Here is a 21,682-nt window from a genome sequence, read left to right on the forward strand (position 1 = left end):
TGCCCAGTCATTGGAAGGAGAGCCCATTTGTGTCAAGAGCATTCTTCTGGCTCCAAGAGAAAGAGCCCTGAGGCCCAGGCCAGCTCTGTTGAACTTGGTAGCTGCTTTCCTCTTCTGACAGAAGGAATCCTGATGCCCCCTGCTCTCCTGCCTCAGCTATTACAGGAGCGACAGGTGACAGACAGACCCCGCCCCTCCTGTTGTCTCTCCAGGGTCCTTGGAGGCCACCAGGGGCCAGGATGTGGTCATCGTGGCAGCCCCAGAGAACACCACGGTAGTGTCTGGACAGAGTGTAGTGATGGAGTGTGTGGCCTCCGCTGACCCCACGCCTTTTGTGTCCTGGGTCCGACAAGGTGAGTGTGGAGGGAAGAGGAGGAGGAGACCGGGGGAGTGGGCAGGACGGTACAGTATCTCAGAGGCTCCGAGTCAGGAGCCACCTAAAGAGGGAAGGAGAGAGCTGACTCCACAAAGTTACCCTGCACCTCCGTAAGCACATTCGAGCAGGCCCAACATGTACACACATTCATGCAGTAATAAAGTGTAAAGAAGCTGTATTCAAGCCCCGCGGTGGTGGCTCAGGCCTTTAATCCCAACACAGAGGCAGGCAGATCTCTGAGTTCAAGGCCAGTCTGGTCTACAGAGTGAGTTCCAGGACAGCCAGGACTACACAGAGAAACCCTGTCTGAAAAAAATAAATAAAAGCAGCAAAAAGAAAGACTGTATTAAATGTCTGCCCCCACCCACCAGAGGCTATCTAACCATAGTCTGTCCAGCTCCTCTCTCTCATCTCCCATCTACCTAGGGATCAGAATTACGGAGCTAGGATCAGAGGAACTGGAATTCAACCCAGCCACTGTGATGCTGCTTTGCGGGGGGTGGGGGGGTGGGGGGGTGTAGAGGGATCCCCTTAGTTGGAGAGGACAGTTAGCATGGAGGGACAGTTCCAGCGTCCCCCTCCAGCCTGCTCCTTCTCTGTCCCCAGACGGGAAGCCGATCTCCACGGATGTCATCGTTATGGGCCGGACCAATCTACTCATCGCCAGCGCGCAGCCCCGGCACTCTGGTGTCTATGTCTGTCGGGCCAACAAGCCCCACACCCGCGACTTCGCCACCGCTGCGGCTGAGCTCCGAGTGCTGGGTGAGGGCTGGAGCTGCGGGACACTAGGGATGGGTGGGTGTCAGAGGGAGGCAGAGGCAGGCGAATCTGTGTGAGTTCGAGGCCAGCCTGATCTCCAAAGCGAGTTCCAGGAAAGGCGCAAAGCTACACAGAGAAACCCTGTCTGGAGGGGGGAGTTGGGGGGGGACCAAGGGAGGAGGGAGCATTCCTAGAAGATGGCATGTGAAAAGGGATGCCATGGAAGCAGTCTTTATTTACTAATGGTGACTAGACCCTAGCTGGAGGATAGAGTGGAGAGAGTTGAGACAGGGATAGAGAGGGGTGTGTGAGGCCAGGCCTGGGTGAGTGAGAGGAGTGGGCGAGCTGGAGTGGGGTGAGGTTATGGGAGGAGATAGCGGAAAGGTCTGGATGGTGTGAAGCCTAGGAGCCAGAATCTGGACGAGGTAGCACTTGCCTGTAATCCCATCACTTGGAAGGCTGTAAGTAGCAGGAGTGTGAGCTGGATCCCGGGCGGGCGGGCGCTGGAAGAGAGGAGGGCCAGCCCAGGAGAGGCCAGGGCCAGTGGGCAGGCGGGTGGACCCGAGCTTGGCCCAGGCGACTAGTGGAGAGAACCTCAGGGAGAGGCTGGGGGTCTGGTGTTGGGACACTTGGGGAGGGACCAACCTCTTGTCAAGAATCTCCCTCTTGACCCCAGGGGCTCCTGCCATCTCGCAAGCGCCAGAGGCTCTGTCGAGGACGCGGGCCAGCACCGCGCGTTTCGTGTGCCGCGCGTCGGGCGAGCCACGACCCGCGCTACGCTGGCTGCACGACGGGGCGCCGCTGCGACCCAACGGGCGCGTCAAGGTGCAGGGCGGTGGCGGCAGCCTGGTCATCACGCAGATCGGCCTGCAGGACGCCGGCTACTACCAGTGCGTGGCGGAGAACAGCGCGGGAACGGCGTGTGCGGCCGCGCCCCTGGCGGTGGTGGTGCGCGAGGGGCTGCCCAGCGCCCCCACTCGGGTCACGGCCACGCCGCTGAGCAGCTCCGCTGTGCTGGTGGCCTGGGAGCGGCCAGAACTGCACAGCGAGCAAATCATTGGCTTCTCCCTTCACTACCAAAAGGCAAGGGGTATGTCTATTCAAGACCAACCACGGGTTAGATGACTGAAGGACTGCCTGGTGGGGACCTCTGTGGGTGGGGTGAGGGCATGGGAGGCGATCGGCTCGGCAGTGACCTTCAGTCTAGTAGTAGAGCTCAGAGTGCGCACACACTTTTCCCCCTGCGAGGATGCTTGTCTTGACAGGGTTAATGGCGCCATCTTCCTCCCCAGCTAACTAACTGCAGTAGTAACCACTTCAATTAGACTGCATGAGGAACTTCCTGACCCGTTCTAGAATTAATATAATGAGTAGACTAGCTGGCAAGGGCATTTATACCCATCAGCCTAGATTGTCTTCGACAATTTAGCTATACAAAGGCCATTAGGATCCCCAGACCAACTCCAGCTGGTCAGCCCTGGAGTGGGCTGTGACAGTCCCTGTATGTCCCCTGTGCCACCATCTCAGGAGTGGACAATGTGGAGTACCAGTTTGCAGTGAACAATGACACCACAGAGCTGCAGGTTCGGGACCTGGAACCCAACACGGATTATGAGTTCTACGTGGTGGCCTATTCCCAGCTAGGGGCCAGCCGCACCTCCAGCCCAGCCCTGGTGCATACACTGGATGATGGTAGGACCTCGGAACCTGCAGTGACCTGGGACCCAGAGACATCCCCACCCAGAGACAGTGCACCCCAAGGACCTCTGCCTTGCCTTGTGATGTCTTGTGTGCCCTGGAAAGGAGTGGGCAGGGTTTCTGCATCCCAGTGTAAAATGGGGAAACTGAGGATCAGAAAGTGAAAGTGACTTGCCCAAGGTCAGTAGGGCAGCTGGGACTTGAGCCCAGCTCCTGTGAGTCCCCACGTCATACAGGCCTCCTTCCTTACACCCATGCATCTTCCAGCCATTGGAGAGAAAGGCCTCTGGCCCACACTGTCCACTAGCCTTGGAGTAGGAAGGGTGTGTCCTCATCCTCCAGCTGGGGCTCTCCTGAGAGGCTCCCTTCCCTCCCTCAGATCCTGGGCCTGGGCCTGCTTCTGACTTGCTGTGTGACCTGGGCAAGTCTCTGATTGCTTCTGGCCTCGCCTTCCCCATCGGTGGAGCGGAGCTCACGCCAATGTTCTTCTGTCTCAGTCCCCAGCGCAGCGCCCCAGCTCGCCCTGTCCAGCCCCAACCCCTCAGACATCAGGGTGGCGTGGCTGCCCCTGCCCTCTGGCCTGAGCAACGGACAGGTGGTGAAATACAAGATAGAGTACGGTTTGGGAAAGGAAGGTGAGTGGGGATGGGGCAGCGGGGAGCCGTCAGTGGGAAAGGGGGTTCTCCACCAGATGCGGGGGGTCTGTGGGAGTGGGTCCCAGCAGGGGCGTGGGAAAGCTCTGGGAAAGAGCAATGGGAGGCTAGAGAGACAGCTGGAGGCATAGAGTGCTTATGCAAGTCCAAGGACCTGAGTTCAATCCCAGCCTGGCATGGTGGTGGTGCCTGCTTGTAATCCCAGTGCAGGGGAGATGGAGACAGAAGGATCCCTTGTACTTACTGGGCTAAACTGGTGAGTTCCAGGCCACTGAGAAACTCTGTTGCAAAAGGTGGACAACACCACAGACATTACAGCAGAGGTTGTTACCTGATATGTACCTGCACACATGTGAACACTCACACACACACACACACAGTGCTGGGGGCAGTAGAGGAAAAGGGAAGGCAAAGAGGACCAGTAGCTCGAGCAAGGTAAGGAGGTACCATGTGTATAATCAATGGAGCCTCTGACTCAGTTTCCTTTCTGTGAAGCAAGCAATTCACCTAGGTGATCCTTGGAACCCTTGGAGTTTAAGCACCAGAGAAGAGATGGGATGCTGCGGGTGTGCACGTGGGGCACGGGATGGTCCTGCTGGGGGGGGGATGGTGGTGGTCTGGGGGAGGTGGTGTGGTTCTAAAAGGAACAGAGAGTGCAGAAAAGAAAGTGGCTAGGGTCAGAGGAGAGAGGAGAGAGAGAGAGAGAGAGAGAGAGAGAGAGAGAGAGAGAGAGAGAGAGAGAGAGAGAGAGAGGCTGACCTGAGGCAGCAGCCAGGGCTCCTGACACCAGGTGCTGTTGAGTGTCCTTAGCTAGTCCTCAGACTGTTTATTTTTGTTGTTTTTTTTTTTTGGTTTTTCAAGACAGGGTTTCTCTGTGTAGCTTTGTGCCTTTCCTGGAACTCACTCTGTAGCCCAGGCTGGCCTCGAACTCACAGAGATCGGCCTGCCTCTGCCTCCCGAGTGCTGGGATTAAAGGCGTGCACCACGGCCGCCCAGCTAGTCCTCAAGACTGTACAAGGGGTGTGGACTGTTATTTTGACAGTGCACAGGGTGGAGAAGAACATGCCTTGATCTTCCCATGCTGAACCAAGGCCAATGGGCTTCAGCCACCGGAGCTGGAGGCCCCAGGTCATCCTGGAGGCATGGTAAGTTTAGAGATCATGGTCTCCAGAGGAAGGACACCCAGCAGCCCATCTCTTTTGTCCCAGAAGATCAGGTTTTCTCCACTGAGGTGCCCGGAAATGAGACACAACTTACGTTAAACTCACTTCAGCCGAACAAGGTGTACCGAGTCCGGATTTCAGCCGGCACCGGGGCCGGCTATGGGCTCCCTTCCCAGTGGATGCAGCACAGGACGCCGGGTGTGCACAACCAGAGCCATGGTATGGAGCTGCAGGGGCAGGCTGGACAGTGGGTATGGAGTGTTCTGTGGCCTCGGGACCCCAGGCCACCCCAGCACAGACCTGCTATGGCCACCCGCCCCTCCACAAGGGCTGCCGAGATGGCCCAGCTAGTAAAGGGGCTTGCTCCTTTTTCTGGGGGCCAGACTGCCATTGTCTCCACAGAACCTATATGGTGGAAGGAACAAAATGAGTCCCCAGCCCGTCCTCTGACCTCCGCGTGCACACACACATAAATAATACTTAAAAATTTAAAAATACGTATACAAGGTGTCTGAAACAGTTCTTACTCATAGCCAGCCCTCTGTTCTTGGACTCCGAGTAGGACTCCTCACTCTGATGGTCCCAGGCCTCCTTCCTTACCTCCGCAGCCCTTGTCTGTATTTATTCCTTCAAGAGACCCGCAGAAGCCCCTCTGTTCCCCGACACTGGGCCTTCGCAGAGGCGCCCCCTGCTGTCTCTTTTGTGCATGTCGGACAGACGCGCGCTCACAGCTAGCATGCAGTGCTCAAGACCACCGGGAGGTGGCAGAGTGGAGCAGTGGGGGAAAAAACCGGGCACAACTCTCTATGCTGGGCTCCGCCCCTGCCCTGCACCGGCTCAGGTCCCTGACCTCCTCACTCCTCGTTCTCTTCCCCATGTCCCCATCATCTTCCTCTTCCCGCAGTTCCCTTTGCCCCTGCAGAATTGAAGGTGAGGGCAAAGATGGAATCCCTGGTGGTGTCATGGCAGCCGCCCCCTCACCCCACCCAGATTTCTGGATACAAACTCTACTGGCGCGAGGTGGGGGCAGAGGAAGAGACAGCCGGTGATCGCCCCGCAGGGGGCCGTGGAGACCAGGCTTGGGACGTGGGGCCCGTGCGCCTCAAGAAGAAAGTAAAGCAGTATGAACTGACCCAGCTAGGTGAGTAGGCCCGGGCTTGGGAGGGTCGTGTGAGCCGGGCAAGCCGGGTGCAGGGAGAGTGACCCCCGTTATCTGTCTCCCCCAGTCCCTGGCAGACTGTACGAGGTGAAGCTCGTAGCTTTCAACAAACACGAGGACGGCTACGCAGCTGTATGGAAAGGCAAGACTGAGAAGGCACCCACACCAGGTGAGGGGGCGGCAGGAGGGGGCTGAGGGCCTCTTTCCTCTTTTCCCGGAACAGCCAGCGGGCAGTGTGCATGCCGCACCCACTCCAGCCCCCCCTCATGGGCAGGGGTCCTCATGCTGTCAGACAGGCCCCCTCATTCTCCAGCTAAGCAGAGCAAAGGGGGAGTTTGAAAGGGTTTAGGAAACCCTGTGCTTCGTGCGGGATTCCTGGCTCCAACCTTCAACCTTTAGTGTTTTTTCAAACCCACCCACCTATACCACATGATCCGTCAGATTATCCCATAATCTTTTTTTTAAAGATTTATTTATTTATTTTATGTATGTGAGTACTCTATCTGCATGTACCTCTCTGTACCAGAAGAGGGCATCAGATGCCCTTATAGATGGTTATGCACCAGTATGCACTGGGAATTGAACTCAGGACCTCTGGAAGAGCAGTCAGTGCTCGTAAAGCTGCTGAGCCATCTCTCCAGCCCCCTATCTCATAATTCTTAAGCAGGGAGAATCGCTTTATGGTTTACCTACAAATAAATCAGTTTTACGTGTGTGGGTGTTTTGCCTGCGTGTGTGCCTGTGGACTGCTTCTGTCTAGCACTCTGCTCAGCACAAACCATAAGCTTACTTAAAAACGTTTTGAGGTTTATTTGAATGTTATCTTTAATTATTTTTAAATTTTTATTACATTTTATTTATTTTGTGTGCACGTGTGTGGGTGTGCTTGTGGGGGTGGGAGGAATCTGATTCTCTTCCAGCATGTGGGTCCTGGGGGTCAAATTCAAGTCCTCAGGTTGGATAATAGGTGCCTTTACCCACTGGGCCATCTCATGCTCCCAGAGGGTGTCCGGTTTGGGTGTTTTGTTGTTATTGTTGTTTGCTTTGTTTTCTCAAGGCAGGGTCTCACTATGCAGCCCTGACTGTCCTGAAACTACATAGACCAGGCTGGCCTTGAACTCACAGAAACCCACCTGCCTCTGCCTCCCTAGCACCGAGACTAAAGGTGTGCCCCACCACACCAATAATTTCACAGTTCTTATTTTTGTTTTTTGTTTTTTGAGACAGGGTTTCTCTGTGTAGCCCTGATTGTCTTGGAACCTACTCTGTAGACCAGGCTGGCCTCAAACTCAGATCCACCTATGTTTGCATCCCGAGTGCTGGGATTAAACGCATGTCCACCCCCCCACCCCACCCCCACACACATACACCAGGCTAATTCCACAATTCTTGAGAGTGAACTTTATAGGTGACCACATCCTGTTACAGTGTCACAAGGGTCAAAGAAGCAAAGGGACTCATCTAAGGCCACAAAGCCTTGACTAACCAGGACCAAGAGCCCTGGCTCCCAAGCAAGGGTATATCCACTGCGTTGTGCTGCCCGGTGGCCTTACTCTGTCACCTCGAGGACCCATCCTGACAGTCAGAAGCAGAGAAACCTGGGTTCTAATTCTAAATAGTTCATTTTTTTTATTCAGAGAATATTTTACTAAGTACCTACCACGTGCCAGCTCTGTTCTGGAAATTTAGTGTTGTTGAACAATACAAATAAGGTATCTGCTCTCTTGGGGGTTTATTTTCTTTTTCTTTTTCTTTTCTTTTTTTTTTTTTGGTTTTTCGAGACAGGGTTTCTCTGTGTAGCTTTGCGCCTTTCCTGGAACTCGCTTTGGAGACCAGGCTGGCCTCGAACTCACAGAGATCCACCTGGCTCTGCCTCCCGAGTGCTGGGATTAAAGGCGTGCGCCACCAACGCCCGGCTTATTTTTCACTTATCTAATAGACATTAGTTACCAAACAGTACACACTACACCAGACAGTTTCCTAGCCGCGTTGTAAGTATTAACTAATCTCACCTCAGAAGAGCCCGGTGAGAGGCCAGTGAGGTGTTTCAGCAGGTGAAGGGCCTGCTGAGAGCCGGGTGCCCTGAGTCTGGTCTCCAGGCCCCCCAAATTGTCTTCTGACCTCCACAGGCACACAGCGGTACACTCACCCCCTCTCTTCCTCATAACAAACACGTGTGACTGAGATGGCTCAGTGGTTCACAATATCTACTGCATTTCCAGAGCTCCTGAGTTTGGTTCCCAGCACCCACATCAGATGTCTCACAACCACCTGTGACTCCAGCTCCAGGGGCTCAGATACCCTCTTCTGGCTGCAGGCACCCACACATATGTAGGGCACACACACATACACACTAATAAAAATAAAATTTTAAATAAGTAAATTTAAAGAAAAAGGGAACCTCAAGACATAGGTACTGACGTCAGATCCCTATAAGCAAAGGCGGTGGAGGCACAGAGAGGTTAAGCAACTTCTCTAAAGTCACACAGTAAAGTGGCAGAAATGGAGTGCCAGGCAAGCCTGGCTCCAGAGTTATGGCATGCCTTCTTTGTCAACTCCTCTGCAGTGATGAGTCCTAGTTGCTCTCTGTGTGACCTTAGCAAAAATCACTTCGTTCTTGGGAATCATGCCACCCACCTCGCAGGATCAACAAAGAGAGGGCCAGTACCCGTCATGGTAGCACGCAGCTACAACCCCTGCACTAGAGAGACGAGAGAGGCAGAGGCGGGGGGGGGGGGCGCGCGGGGGGTGTGCGGGGGGGGGGGTGTGCGGGAGGGGGGTTAGAGGCCAGCCTGGGTTACTACATAATGAGACCGTCTCAAAAATAAGAGGGGAGAAAAAAATACCAAATGAAGCCTATGGGGACTATGAGAGTCTGTCCCCTCTCCCCACACTCCGATTTTCCCTTCTAGACCTGCCCATCCAGAGGGGCCCGCCCCTGCCTCCCGCCCACGTCCACGCCGAGTCAAACAGCTCCACCTCCATCTGGCTCCGGTGGAAGAAGCCAGACTTTACCACCGTCAAGATCGTCAACTACACCGTGCGCTTTGGTCCCTGGGGGCTCAGGAATGCCTCCCTGGTCACCTACTATACCAGGTATCCGCGAGGGGAGGGGGGCATCAGGAGTGGTAGGAGAGTCTCCGGGGCTCAGCCGTGGCAAGGGCACACACAGGATCCACACGGGCCCAGGGTGTAACAGTGAGAGGGGAGGAGAGTTGTCTGGTCCCATCCCCTAACGGCAGAGCCTGTGGTCACCCTTCGGTGAGAGTGAGAGTCGGCTGGGGCGCCCGGAGAGCTGCTAGTCCGATCGCGAAAACATCCCTTGAAAGGCACCAGAGATAGAGACCAAGACAGGACAAGATGCCGCAGAAGTGATTGGTCCCCCGGGTGCAGAATAACTTAGATTAATTCAGGAAGGCTTCCTGGAGGCCAGGAGGGTCTGGTTTGGAGGTTAGACCCGGAGTAGCATACGTCCAGTCTCTCTGTGGGTTACCTGGGTGTGGGGGTGGGAGAGTTAGAAGTCCTAAGGAGCAGCTCCCTCCAAGGGCAGGACTGGCTGGAGACAGGGGCTTGCATCTGGGGTTCTGCCTGGCTTGAAGCCTGCCTGTCTGAGGGCACTAGCCCTGTCCATTCCCCCGGAAGCTCCGGAGAAGACATCCTCATTGGCGGGCTGAAGCCATTCACCAAGTATGAGTTTGCGGTACAGTCCCATGGTGTGGATATGGATGGGCCTTTTGGTTCCGTAGTAGAGCGCTCCACCCTGCCGGACCGTGAGTACCCACCGCCCTCTCCCGACATGCGCCACCATTTGCTGGGCCCAGTGAAGGAGGAAGAAGGGGAGACGGTGCCCGCATCTCCTAACTTCCAGCCACCCTTAGCTGGGGCTGGGTCTCTGACCCCCTCACTCCTTCCCTGCACTGCAGGACCTTCGACCCCCCCCTCTGACCTGCGCCTGAGCCCCCTGACCCCATCCACGGTTCGGCTGCACTGGTGCCCCCCCACGGAGCCCAATGGTGAGATCGTGGAGTATCTAATTCTCTACAGCAACAACCACACCCAGCCCGAGCACCAGTGGACGCTGCTCACCACAGAGGGTAAGGGTGCCGTCCCACCCTTTCAGGTGACCAAGTTAGTCAGGAGAATGTCCTGGGGGCTCCCGGAGTGGGATGCTCACCCCTTCTGCCTGCCACCCCGCTCTCCACTTCCCACCACAGGAAACATCTTCAGCGCAGAGGTGCATGGCCTGGAGAGTGACACTCGGTACTTCTTCAAGATGGGGGCCCGGACTGAGGTGGGGCCTGGGCCCTTCTCCCGTTTGCAGGATGTGATCACTCTCCAGGAGACCTTCTCAGGTACCAGGGAGGAGGGAGGAGGCCTTTGGGGCAACCTGGGGCCCCAAGACCCCTGGATTGGCTCCCAAAGTCCTGCCTTCTGGAAACTGCACTCTTGACTTTGGGGCCCTTGGGGGTGGGGGTGGGGGGCAGTGGCAGCTTGGTAGAGGGGCTGTCATAGCTTTGAGAGGTCCTTTTATTTATTATTTTATAGGGTGTGCGCGTGCGTGCGTGCGTGCGTGCGTGCGTGCGTGCGTGCGTGCGTCAGGTGTGGAGGTCAGAGGACTTCAGAGAGATGGCTTCTTGGGGAGCTTGCTTTGCTGAGATGATTGGCTTGGTGAACTCATGAGCTCTGTAAAGGGGAAGTGGACAGCAGGCTGGACAGACACTCACAGGGCTCAATTAAGATAAAAATGAGAGCCCAGGACCCCTCACTGAAAATTATCACAGACACGGAGATGTGGCCAACAGAGCAATAAACACACGGAGGCCTGAGGAGACGCTCGGTTGGTAAAACGCTGCCACCCAAGCCTCAGGACCTGGGTAAAAGCCGGATGCGGCGGCTCACACTGTCATCCCAACGCTGAGGAAGCAGAGTCTGGATGATCTCTGGGGCAGAGAGTGGTTGAGGAGATCGTTTGATGGGGACCTCTGACCTCCACAGGACACATACACCTGTGCACCTCCCTACAGGAACATATACACACACCACAGATACATGTGTGCACACCACACCTAGCGCCCTTCTGGGTTAGACACACAGACGCCAGGAAAGCCCTTGTTGGCAGGTAGGAGGCGGCTTCACTGAAGCTTCTGTGAAGCCGTTTCGTGAGGAGCACAAGTGGTGTATAGCAGAGAAGGCCATGGCGGGCTCAGTTAGTGTGAGGCCCAGTGAGGTCCAGTCAGAAGAGAGCGAGCTTCCAAGCCAGGGGCGGTGGTGGCACGTGCCTTTAATCCCATCACTCAGGAAGCAGAGGCAGGTGGGTCTCTGAGTTGGAGGCCAGCCTGGTCAACAGAGGGCATTCCAGGACAGCCAGGGCTACACAGAGAATCCTTATCTCAAACAAAACAAAACAAAAACAAAAGACGAGAGGGGGAGCATCCCAAAGGGTGAGACCGAGACCAGCCGTCTTCTGCGGAAGCCCCTCCCCGTCTCTGGATTTATGAGCACTGTGTCCTTCTGTCCTTGAATTGCTCTGTCCTCCCCCCAGACTCCTTGGACGTGCACTCTGTCACAGGCATCATCGTGGGCGTCTGCCTGGGCCTTCTCTGCCTCCTGGCCTGCATGTGTGCCGGCCTACGACGGAGCTCCCACAGGTGAACCGGGGACCCCTCAGGACTAAGAGGGTTTACAGGGAGGCTGCAGAGTGGACAAGCGAGTCTATACTTCCCTGCTGCTCAGGGAACCCCATGAAAGTCAGGGCTTTGGATGTGGGATGGGTTCAGTGCTACATTTGCCCAGCCTGTGTGAGGTCCTGGGCTCCACCCTCAGCAGCCGAAAAAACGGCTCAATCATTTATTTATTAGCATTCTGAGATGAAGAACTGAGGCACCGTTCTCATGAGAATGGGGGGGTGAACTTAGGAGAGTCCCAGTCTCCCCACCCCAGCAATAGCAGGTAGAGCTACCCTGTGTGCTTCCTTCCAGAAGTGTGGATGGAGACGCCCCACCTCTCCAAACCAGGAAGGGTGCCATTTGAGGGGTCAGGCTGGGCGGGCAGTAGAGGAAGACTTCACTGGCTGCACACCTTCCTGGTTGCACATGCCACACCAGGAAACCCAATCCACTCCTGTTGACCATTTTGTCCTGTTGCAGGGAAGCCCTCCCAGGACTGTCCTCCACCGCCACCTCTGGGAACCCAGCACTGTACTCCAGAGCGCGGCTTGGGCCCCCCAATCTCCCTTCTGCCCATGAGTTGGAGTCCCTCGTGCACCCCCGCCCCCAAGACTGGTCCCCACCACCCTCGGACATGGAAGACAAGGCTGAAGTGCACAGCCTTATGGGTGGCAGCGTTTCAGATTGCCGGGGCCACTCCAAGAGAAAGGTGAGACCGAGTCCTGGTAGGATGGAGGCCTGCATGGGCCCATTCCCAAACTAAACACCAGGGGGCGACAGAGCACAGCTTCTGACCGGGAGACATACACCAGGCCCTGAGCCTGCCAGAGAAGCCTCTGCCCATGCCCAGCCTTCTTTTCTTTTCTTTTTTTTTGGTTTTCGAGACAGGGTTTCTCTGTGTAGCTTTGCGCCTTTCCTGGGACTCATTTGGTAGCCCAGGCTGGCCTCGAACTCACAGAGATCCGCCTGGCTCTGCCTCCCGAGTGCTGGGATTAAAGGCGTGCGCCACCACCGCCCGGCCAGCCTTATTTTCTCTCACCTGGGAGGGCACCAGAGCTGTATTTACTCAGAACACCCAGATCTCTCCTCACTCCCCTGATCACTTTGGCGGTGGCCAAGTAGGGCTGGGCCCAGGATAAGGTAAGCCCTCATAGGCCAGGTTCTCTGGGAGCTGCAGTGGTGGTCCACCCTGACCAGGAAGACAGTCAGTTCCCCTTTACTCTGCGATGAGGAAGAGTCCACCACGCTTGGCAGCCTCGGGCTTTGCCTATCAAGTGTTGTTAGGGTTATGACTGCCCTTCCTGTGCGCCCTACCCCAGGTCCCCACCCCTGCCTAGGGGAGGGGCTCTAGCATGGACCTGTCTGGAGATAGCAGGGGTCTACTGGACCCTGCGTATGACGTCTTCCTTCTCTGCAGATCTCCTGGGCCCAGCCAGGTGGGCTGAGCTGGACGGGCTCCTGGGCAGGCTGTGAGCTGCCTCAGGGTAGCGGACCTAGGCCTGCTGTGACCCGTGCTCTGCTGCCGCCAGCCGGAACTGGACAGACACTGTTGCTGCAGGCTCTGGTGTATGATGCCATAAAGGTCCGTGTCCTGAGAGGAAGGGGGGGGGGGCAGGAGGGAAGGGCCCCCTAGGCCTCTCCAGGGGCAGACGTGTATTCAGGAGGCCTTGTAGTTTCCAAACGGGAGTAGGTGACAGGAAGTCCAGTTTGGGGACAGTGTTCCTTCTTGCCTGGAACTAAGTGGCCCACAGTAGAATGACAGAGTAAGCGAGGGGTAGCCTCACCCCTCACATTCAATCCTTCCTGCACTTCATGGAGGTCCTGTGTCTAGTACTTTCTGGAAGCCCGAACGTAGGCCAGCAGGTGACATTCTCTATTTCCTGCCTTTGCCAGAGCCTGACCACCTCAGGTGGGACAGTCCTTGTTGTATTAGCTAGTGGAGGAGGGTCAGCCTTTCTCCACCCCACATATGTTGGCCATTTTTCTGATGGCTGTTCTCAGTGATGCTCACCTGGCCTTTTGTTCTCTGCCAGAGCAACGGGAGGAAGAAGCCGCCTCCAGCCTGCAGGAATCAGGTGGAGGCTGAGGTCATCGTCCACTCTGACTTCGGTGCATCCAAAGGAAGTCCTGACTTCCACCTCCAAGACCTGGAGCCTGAGGAACCCCTGCCTGCAGAGGCTCTGCCTTCCACCTCAGGGGCTGTGGATCTGTCTCAAGGAGCAGACTGGCTAGGCAGGGAGCTGGAAGGGTGCAAAGAGGCAACCACCGGGCCAGAGAGGCTCACCTGCTTGCCAGAGGCAGCCAGTGCCTCCTGCTCCTGCCCAGAGCTCCAGTCCAGCACTGCTCTAGAGGAGGCCCCTGGGAAAAGCTGCCAGGCCAAAGCCCTGTGCCCTCCAGCAGTCAGCCCAAGCCTCCCCAGGGCCCCTGTCTCCTCTGCTCAGCTTCCCTGAGCAAAAGGCTGATATGGCTCAGAAACATGACATGCGTGGCCACACATATGTGTGCTGGAGATATCAACAAGCCTTTTGGAGCCTCTTAGGATCCTTTGGCTGGGATGGGGGAGAACCTGACGCACGTCCCCCATATTCTGCACCACATATGTGATACTGGAGGGACTTGAGACGGAGCTCCATGTGATGGACGTATGTGAAGTCACCTGTGTGTGCTGGCTGAGCTGGGAAACCTCGCCCCAGGTAGCAGTCACTGTGGCCTAAATGATCCTCCGTGGCGGGACGGTGTAACCGTGACCAGTGCCAGCTCCTTGAACCACGGCTTTGTCGCCCAGCCTTTTATTACACTCTGAGAGTGTCTCCAATGCCGTGTCTACGAAGACAGCCCCAGCCCCGGCCCCTCTGCTGTCAGCTGGGCTGAGCCGAGTGCCAGTCAACGCTGCAGCAGGCCTGCGCTGCAGCCTGCAAGCTGCATGGCCGTCACACCCCCCCCCCCCCCCCCCCGCCGGCCTCCATCGGCCCAGAAGGCTGGGTGAGCCCAGCTCAGCGCCCCCTCTCCTTTGAGTAACTCTGCGCCTAATTTTGTAATATGGGAAGTGCCTGGTCTGGGAAATCGTCTGTCTTTCTCTCCCTGCCCCCTCTTCTGTACCCCTTCGTTGTTCTAGTGATCTGCCTCGGGTCGCCTCTCCCGGGGGCCTGCTCTTCCCTGCCATGCCTCTCACCTCCTCACTGTTCTTTTCCCCCCTCTGTCGTCCATGTTTGTCATGGTGTCATGTGTGTCTTGTCCCTGGGTTCAACCTATGCACCCTTCCCTAACAACATGACTACCTCATGTCTGCTTCAGACCATCGTGTGACCCCTGGGTCCCCACGGCTCCCCTGCCACCCCCTTTCTGGGCAAATGACCCACTCCCAGTAGATTTGGGGAAGAGCTTCTGGCTGCCCTGGCCTCCTCCTCCGTGAGATTGAGACGGGTAGGTTGTCTGTGGAAGTGATGAGTCCAGGCCGCACCAGGGTAGCCACGAGAAGGGGTAGGGACTGAAACCCGGAGGCCACCCATCTGCACAGGAAAAAACGGGGGTGCGCTTTTGCCCTGCAGCCTGGAGGGGTGAGGGGAGCTGAGTTCAGAGGGCAGCTGTGGCTCAGCTCCCTGACCCTTGAGCCTGACTGGATTCAGAGTGGGAAGAGTTTCCTCCAAGATGCTAGAAGGGGGGGGGTCTGTGCACAGGAAAAGGGTGGCCGGCTGGTTTTGTTTTCTTTTTCCTTAAAGTTTGAATCCTGAGGTCATCGCACCACACAGGGACAAGCCTGACTTGTGCTTCCTGTGTTGTGAAAGCCGGGCCATCTACTAGTCATCGTCCAGGAGTGGAGAATGTGGGATCTTGGCTCTCTCACGGAGTGTCTTTTTATTTTAACTGGCTGGCATATCGAGTGTTAACTCTGGCTTCTGGGCCAAATTAGAAATAACCAGTGTATCTTTCCTTTTTTTTTTTTTTTTTTTATGTTTTTGACATACATGCAGCAGAGTTGCAGCCTCCCCGGCCCCCGAAAGCATCTGTGTTTATTACCCTCGTGTGTCACTCACGTTTGACACCTACATCTCCTCCTCTTCCCTCTTCAGCCAGCCTATGATAACACTAAAGATTATTAATGGTGGTTTCGTGTCTCGTTAAAAACAGGATTGTCACTTGAACTACTTCTATAGCATTCAGAGTGGCCACGGCCACCCGCACTGTGCTGTGTCTCCATTGCGCTGAAGGTCAAAAGCCTCATTTTATTTTGCCGGTTAGATTCCCTCTTCCTTGCCGTGGATGAAGTAGCTGTTTCAACAGTAGGCTCTTAGCATCACCCCACGGTCATTTCTCATGGTCTTGTTTAACAGGCACCGAGGTTCTGGTTTGAATTCAATAGCTGCAAATGAGACAATTTATAACCCATTAGGTTGGGTGGAAAATTGTTTCTCAAAAGCAAATAAGTAATAAATCTGGTATCTGCCTATAACTCACAGTTGATAAGAAAGTAGCCGTTACTCACGAGCACTGCATATGATTTGGGTTCTGAGGAACTGGGCAGTGTTCGATTTGTGTCTTTATAGCAGCAGGTTTTATTAGAAAGGAGTCTATTGGCCTTTTACAGGGTAGTAATCCCTTTGTCGCTTGCCATGGATGCCTTAAATTCTTTTGAGTCTCATTTAAAAATCTTCCTTTTCTTGACGCATGACAAGTGTACTCAATACTTACATGCTCACTTATTTACTCATACTTAGTTTATGCTGTATTATTTCATTGCATTTTCCAACATCCTGTTTCCTCCTTACAAATATGATAGTCTTTAGTGTTACACTAAGGCATTGATCATGTATCTGTCCCTATAATGAATTAATAAACTATTTTCCAGACATGGTGTTCTCTTTTCTAAACTTCCCCTCAGAGATTGTGTGTGTGTGAGTGTGTGTGTGTGTGAGTGTGTGTGTGTGTGTGTGTGTGTGTGTGTGTGCATGCGCACTGAGGATACACGTGCATAATTTTATATGGACCACACGTATGCAGATGCTCACAGGGGCCAGAGTGCTTCAGATCCTCTGGAACTGGACTTTCCAGTAGTTGTGAACCATCCCATATGGGTACTGAGAACCAAGCAAGGGTCCTCTGCAAGAGCAGCGAGCACTTTCAACCATCCCCCAGCCTCAGGATGTTCTTTTTTTTTTTTTTTTTTTTTGGTTTTTCGAGACAGGGTTTCTCTGTGTAGCTTTGCGCCTTTCCTGGGACTCACTTGGTAGCCCAGGCTGGCCTCGAACTCACAGAGATCCGCCTGGCTCTGCCTCCCGAGTGCTGGGATTAAAGGCGTGCGCCACCACCGCCCGGCTAGGATGTTCTTTATAGAACCAAATGACTGGAGTTTCCTCAGTCTTACTGGCCTAGGAAGTTTATTTCCTTCCAGGATGGGAAATGGTAAATTTTGAGAGGGAAGATGGTCCCAAGGGGAAAAAAAACCCCAAAACTGGAGCCTTTTTCTCACTCAGTAGGCATTTAGGAAACACACACACACACACACACACACACACACACACACACACACACACGCGCGCGCATACACTCTCATAGACACATACATACAAACCTGATTATTTTTTTCAAACTTCAAATTAAGACAAGGAGGCCGAAAATGTCATCGTGTGGTTGAGAATGAGCACACCTAGCATGTGTCATGGGTGTTTGCCTGCATGTCTACATGCGCACCCCATGCATGCCTGCAGGGAGAGTTTGGAAGAGTGTATCAGATCCCCTGCCAACTTTTTGAGATTTTGACATACACTGGGGCCCACAGATGTGTTGAGCCACACTACTGCTCTCCTGGGATGCACCTGCTCTCAGTCCACTCTTCGGTTCACAACTGCATGCTCACCTTCACAAATATCTTGCTAGCCAAGAACTCGCATGTATACACAGTCTCACAGATCGTATTCCACACGTTGCTGGATCACAGTTGACGGCTGCCCTTCACTGAAATCTTTAAGGAGCCTATAAAGTGCTTTTTTTACTGGAAGGAACCATGAGCCAGCAGAGGCTGTCATGCCTAGGACCACCCCCAAAGTGGCTGGTGGGCCAGGCTCAGAGTTAATTGACAGATCACACAGAGAGATGCTGCACATTTTGCGTGCAGCAGAATAGCCATTATTTGCATATGACTCTCAGACCAAGGGCTGTGATAAAGAAAAATTAAACACTTGTCAAGATGAATTTAAAATGACAGCAATTCAGGACAGCAATTTGACCTCTCTGGAGTTCCGAACATGCCAAGGAGGGGTGGTTGATGATTCAAGGCCTGCAGGAGGGCATTCCGGGACTTTAGGCTCCAGAGAGGCCCCTCCTTCAATACCACCTTCCCTGTTGTCTGCAGAGGTCTTGCTCTGGCCCTTCCTCAATGAATCCTTTTGTGGCAATGACAGACCCAGGTCCCTGCCCTTGAATCTCTCTATTGCTCCCATGACTTTGGCTTATATTAATGCGGATCTGTGTGTGTATAGGCACCTGATTTCTAGAGACCTGAAGGGGTTTTTATTTATCTATTTATTATTTATTTATTTATGTTGTTGTTGTTATTGTTGTTTTGAGGGTTGCTTTTTATTTTATTTATTTCTTTTTTGAGATAGAGTTTCTCTGTGTTGTTTTGGTGCCTGTCCTGGATCTCACTGTGTAGACCAGGCTGGTCTCAAACTCACAGAGACCCACCTGCCTCTGCCTCCTGAGTGCTGGGATTAAAGGTGTGTGCTACCACTGCCCGGTGAGGTTTTTTTGGTTTTTGTTTGTTTGTTTGTTTGTTTGTTTGGGTTTTTTTCTTTTCTTCCTTCCTTCCTTCCTTCCTTCCTTCCTTCCTTCCTTCCTTCCTTCCTTCCTTCCTTCCTTCCTTCTTTCTTTCTTTCTTTCTTTTGAGCCAGGGTTTCACTATATAGCTTTGGCTGTCTTGGAACTTGCTATGTAGACCGGGCTGGCCTCAAACTCATAGAGATCCACCTGCCTCTGGCCCCCAAGTACTGGGATTAAAGATTTACACCACTATGCCTGGTTCTTCTGAACGTTTTTTAAATTAGAAAATTTCAATATATTTAATTAGTTATTGTGGTGTGTGTGTGTGTGTGTGTATCTGTCTGTCTGTCTGTCTGTCTGTACATGTGCCACGGAGCAAGTGTGGCTGGCTGTTAGAGGACAATTTGCTGTGGGTGTCATTTTTATCCTTCAATCATGTAGGTCCCAGGGATGGACCCTGGTCAGTCAGGCTTGGCCGCTGGTGCCTTTCCCTCCGGAACCATCTCATCAGCCCCAAGCCTGCACTTCCTTACTCACCTGTACCAAAGCATGTGGCACATACTCTCATAATCCTAGCACTTGGGATGTGGAGGCAGAAGGATTAAAGAGTCCAAGGTCAGCCTCCGATTACAAAGTGCATTCACGGCCAGGCTGGACTGTATCAGAGGTGAGAGAGACTTACTACACCCTACCATTCCAGTCCTGTCAGAGCACCTTTGTGAGGCAGACACTGCCACCTTTAAGTCTCCAGCCACCAGGATTTATTTTTGATTAACTCACCCATTAAGTTGGACCCACGGGGGGGGGGGTGTATAGAGCAGGGAAAGGTCAAGATTCAAGATCTCTGTGGGGCAGCATACATATGTATCTCTTAAGAGTTGCCTTCCCGTATGTGAAACATCAGATACAGCACTGAGATGATCCTGGCAACTGTAACTTCCAGTGTGCTTACTCAGTCACCAGGTCATTTGCTGGACCTTTGCTTTTAAAGATCTACAAAGTTGAGGGGTGCTGTCTTCAGGTTTCAGACCTACTCAGAATGATTGGGCTGACCAGCCGGCAGACCCGGGTGGAGTCTCGGGTTTCTATGGGACTCTTATTGTCGTGCTGGGGCTGCTCTTCCCAGGTCATCTACCGGGGTGCCCCATTCCTCAGTCTAGAGAGTCAGTCTTGTAGCGACACGACCCATCCCTTGAACAGAAGGACCAGGAACTAGGGAATACCGAATTTCTAACAACTTTGAGCAGTTTTAAGAGATTTGTCTTTAAAACAGAGTTGAGCATTGTGGAAGAGGGCCCCGCAGAGAAAGTGGGAGAGAGCAAAGCCCTCAGCTTTGCGTCTTTTTCCGCAGCCGGGACCCTCTCTCACAGTCTTCACTTTCCCAGATCCTAAAGTCCGGACCGGCCACGAGGAGCGGATACCAGGCTGCGGCCCGGGTCGGCGCCGGCTACTCCCGCTGCAGTTCAAAGCGCAGGGGGCGCGTCCGCCGCGCAGCCGGGAATGTCCGGCAGCTTAAAGCGCTCGCCGGCTCTTTTGTTCCCCAGACCCGGCCTCCGGGGAGAGGGGGCTGGGGGAGGGGAGAGGAGGGGGGCGGCGGGCAGAGGAGGAGGGCGGTGCGGGCGCGGGCGGAGAGCGGAGCGCGCACCCCGGGCGCGGCTGACAGATCGCCGCGGTGGGTGCAAGATGGCGCAAGCGGTGCTCTCCGCTCCCCGCTAAGGCCAGCATGCGGCCCCAGCCTCCCGCCGCCCGGGCTCGGCCCCGGCCCGAGCCCCGGCCCCGGCCCCGGCGCCGGCCCCGCGGGGCGCTGTGAGCCCGCGAGAGGCCCCCACCCCGGGTAGCGCCGCGCGTCGCCGAGCCCAGCGGACCGAGAGCCCCATGGCTGCGCCGCGCACCGCGTCCCCGCGCCGCCCGCCCGAGCTGCGCCGGCCCCGGCTCCTGCCGCCGTTGCTGCCGCTGCTGCTACTGTTGCCGCTGCCCGCGCCAAGCCGGGGTGAGCCGGGGATCAGAACCCAGGAGAGAGGGGCGGACCTGCGCTAGGAGCGCGTGCTAGAGAGACCGGGCGGGACAGCGCGCTGTGGGCACAGGGAGAGCCACTCTGGCAAGGCTACCTGTGGTTGGAAGGACTGCGGGGGGCAGAACCTCGGGAGAGGGGTGGGGGGGTCGGTTCCCTGGGCCTCGGGGACTCGGGATAAGTCCAGGGCTGGACCCTAATTCTGGACGGAGGAGCTGAGAGCGCGGCAAAGCGGGAGTTGGGGAGGCAGGCTGGCGTTGGGGGCTGAAGGAAACCAGCCAGAGGAAAATGAGCGGACGAGTCCCAACCGAGGAGAGCGAGTTAGGGTGCACAGAGCTGGGTTGGCTGGAGGACCCTCAGTAACCAGAGGCAACCGAAGCCGGAAGCGGCAGATCGGGGTCCGGGGATGGGGGCGCGCCTGCAAGGGACTGAGAAGGCATCCTTCCCCCCACTCCCCAACACCCAACAGTGTTTGGAGGTGGGACTGGGTCCAGACGTATATATACGAGGAAGGGGAAAGAAAGATTCCCGGTGGGCGGAGAGGGCGACCCTACCAAGAGCCCGGAGAGCCGGAGGAGAGATGATGTCGCCCAGGGCAAGCGCCTGCCAGCCGCACTGCCCAGGGCCCCGCCCTTCCCCGAGGGAGCTCTCTAGGAGTCCCTGCCCTGGGTTTGCGCGGCCACCCGTCACTTCCTCGGTGGCTGTAAAAGACTCATGTCACCCAAGAAGGATGTGGATCTAGGTCCTCCTCTTTCTCAAGTCCTTCGCAGACATACATTTGAACTGTTCTCTTTCCTTTCCTTCCTTAACCAAAAAGCAAAATATTGCTCTTCACCCAGGAGAAACTTTATACCCTATGGCTTCAGCGGGGTTGGCTTGGAGGCGGAGGCGGCTCAAACTTAGGGTGTGTGGAGGATGCGAGGGATTTGAAAGAGTGTGAGCGTCAAACGTCTTAAACTGTTCTTATCCGAGAGCAGAGGCAATGCCTAGACCCCCTCCCCCGAAGACTAGGTCTCGCTCAGCAGGGAATGGCTTGAGTCTGTAAAGAACCCGGGTCCAGGATCGCAAGGCCCTAGAAATGTGAGGAGGGGGCTGTAGACAAGGAGGACTCATTCCTCTTGGAGTGAAGTCATAGCCAATCTGGTAAATTGCTTGCTTGAAAGACTGGCTGTCACCCGTGGGATATAAGTACTTATTCCTTTTGCCCGGGCTCTGATTCACTCCTGGGCACCATCACACACACAAACACACACACACACACACACACACACACACACACACACACACACATACACACACACGCTCATTTTTATCCTGCTGGAGCAGTGAAGTTAACTAGGAGTGAAGATTTTATACACCACACACACACACACACACACACACACACACACACACACTTTCTGCTAAATTTAGGAGATCTATATTGATGTTTACTATTTCT

General features: G+C 54.9%; 2 protein-coding genes across 4 annotated transcripts in view; both read left to right on the forward strand.

Moving 5' to 3' along the window:
- Positions 1–16,321, forward strand: part of Igdcc4 (immunoglobulin superfamily DCC subclass member 4) — a 35,893-nt gene extending 19,572 nt beyond the window's left edge. The window contains exons 5-20 of one of the 2 annotated variants that reach the window (XM_076576519.1): positions 213–353; positions 983–1,138; positions 1,812–2,225; positions 2,663–2,827; positions 3,331–3,468; positions 4,695–4,868; positions 5,554–5,790; positions 5,876–5,977; positions 8,721–8,904; positions 9,451–9,578; positions 9,732–9,902; positions 10,023–10,160; positions 11,351–11,456; positions 11,955–12,183; positions 12,892–13,056; positions 13,508–16,321. In XM_076576519.1, the coding sequence (XP_076432634.1) occupies positions 213–353; positions 983–1,138; positions 1,812–2,225; positions 2,663–2,827; positions 3,331–3,468; positions 4,695–4,868; positions 5,554–5,790; positions 5,876–5,977; positions 8,721–8,904; positions 9,451–9,578; positions 9,732–9,902; positions 10,023–10,160; positions 11,351–11,456; positions 11,955–12,183; positions 12,892–13,056; positions 13,508–13,924 (3,065 nt within the window). In that variant the 3' untranslated portion in view covers positions 13,925–16,321. The remainder of the gene's footprint in view (positions 1–212; positions 354–982; positions 1,139–1,811; positions 2,226–2,662; positions 2,828–3,330; positions 3,469–4,694; positions 4,869–5,553; positions 5,791–5,875; positions 5,978–8,720; positions 8,905–9,450; positions 9,579–9,731; positions 9,903–10,022; positions 10,161–11,350; positions 11,457–11,954; positions 12,184–12,891; positions 13,057–13,507) is intronic. The other variant, XM_076576520.1, reaches the window with a different exon arrangement.
- A 3,784-nt stretch (positions 16,322–20,105) lies between these two features.
- The window catches only part of Igdcc3 (immunoglobulin superfamily DCC subclass member 3), a 41,855-nt gene continuing 40,278 nt past the window's right edge, over positions 20,106–21,682 (forward strand). For both annotated transcript variants that reach the window (XM_006979353.3, XM_076576522.1), the window contains exon 1: positions 20,106–20,220. In XM_006979353.3, the coding sequence (XP_006979415.2) occupies positions 20,106–20,220 (115 nt within the window). The remainder of the gene's footprint in view (positions 20,221–21,682) is intronic.

Source organism: Peromyscus maniculatus, chromosome 7, assembly GCF_049852395.1.
Source record: "Peromyscus maniculatus bairdii isolate BWxNUB_F1_BW_parent chromosome 7, HU_Pman_BW_mat_3.1, whole genome shotgun sequence".
Classification (NCBI taxonomy): Eukaryota; Metazoa; Chordata; class Mammalia; order Rodentia; family Cricetidae; genus Peromyscus; species Peromyscus maniculatus.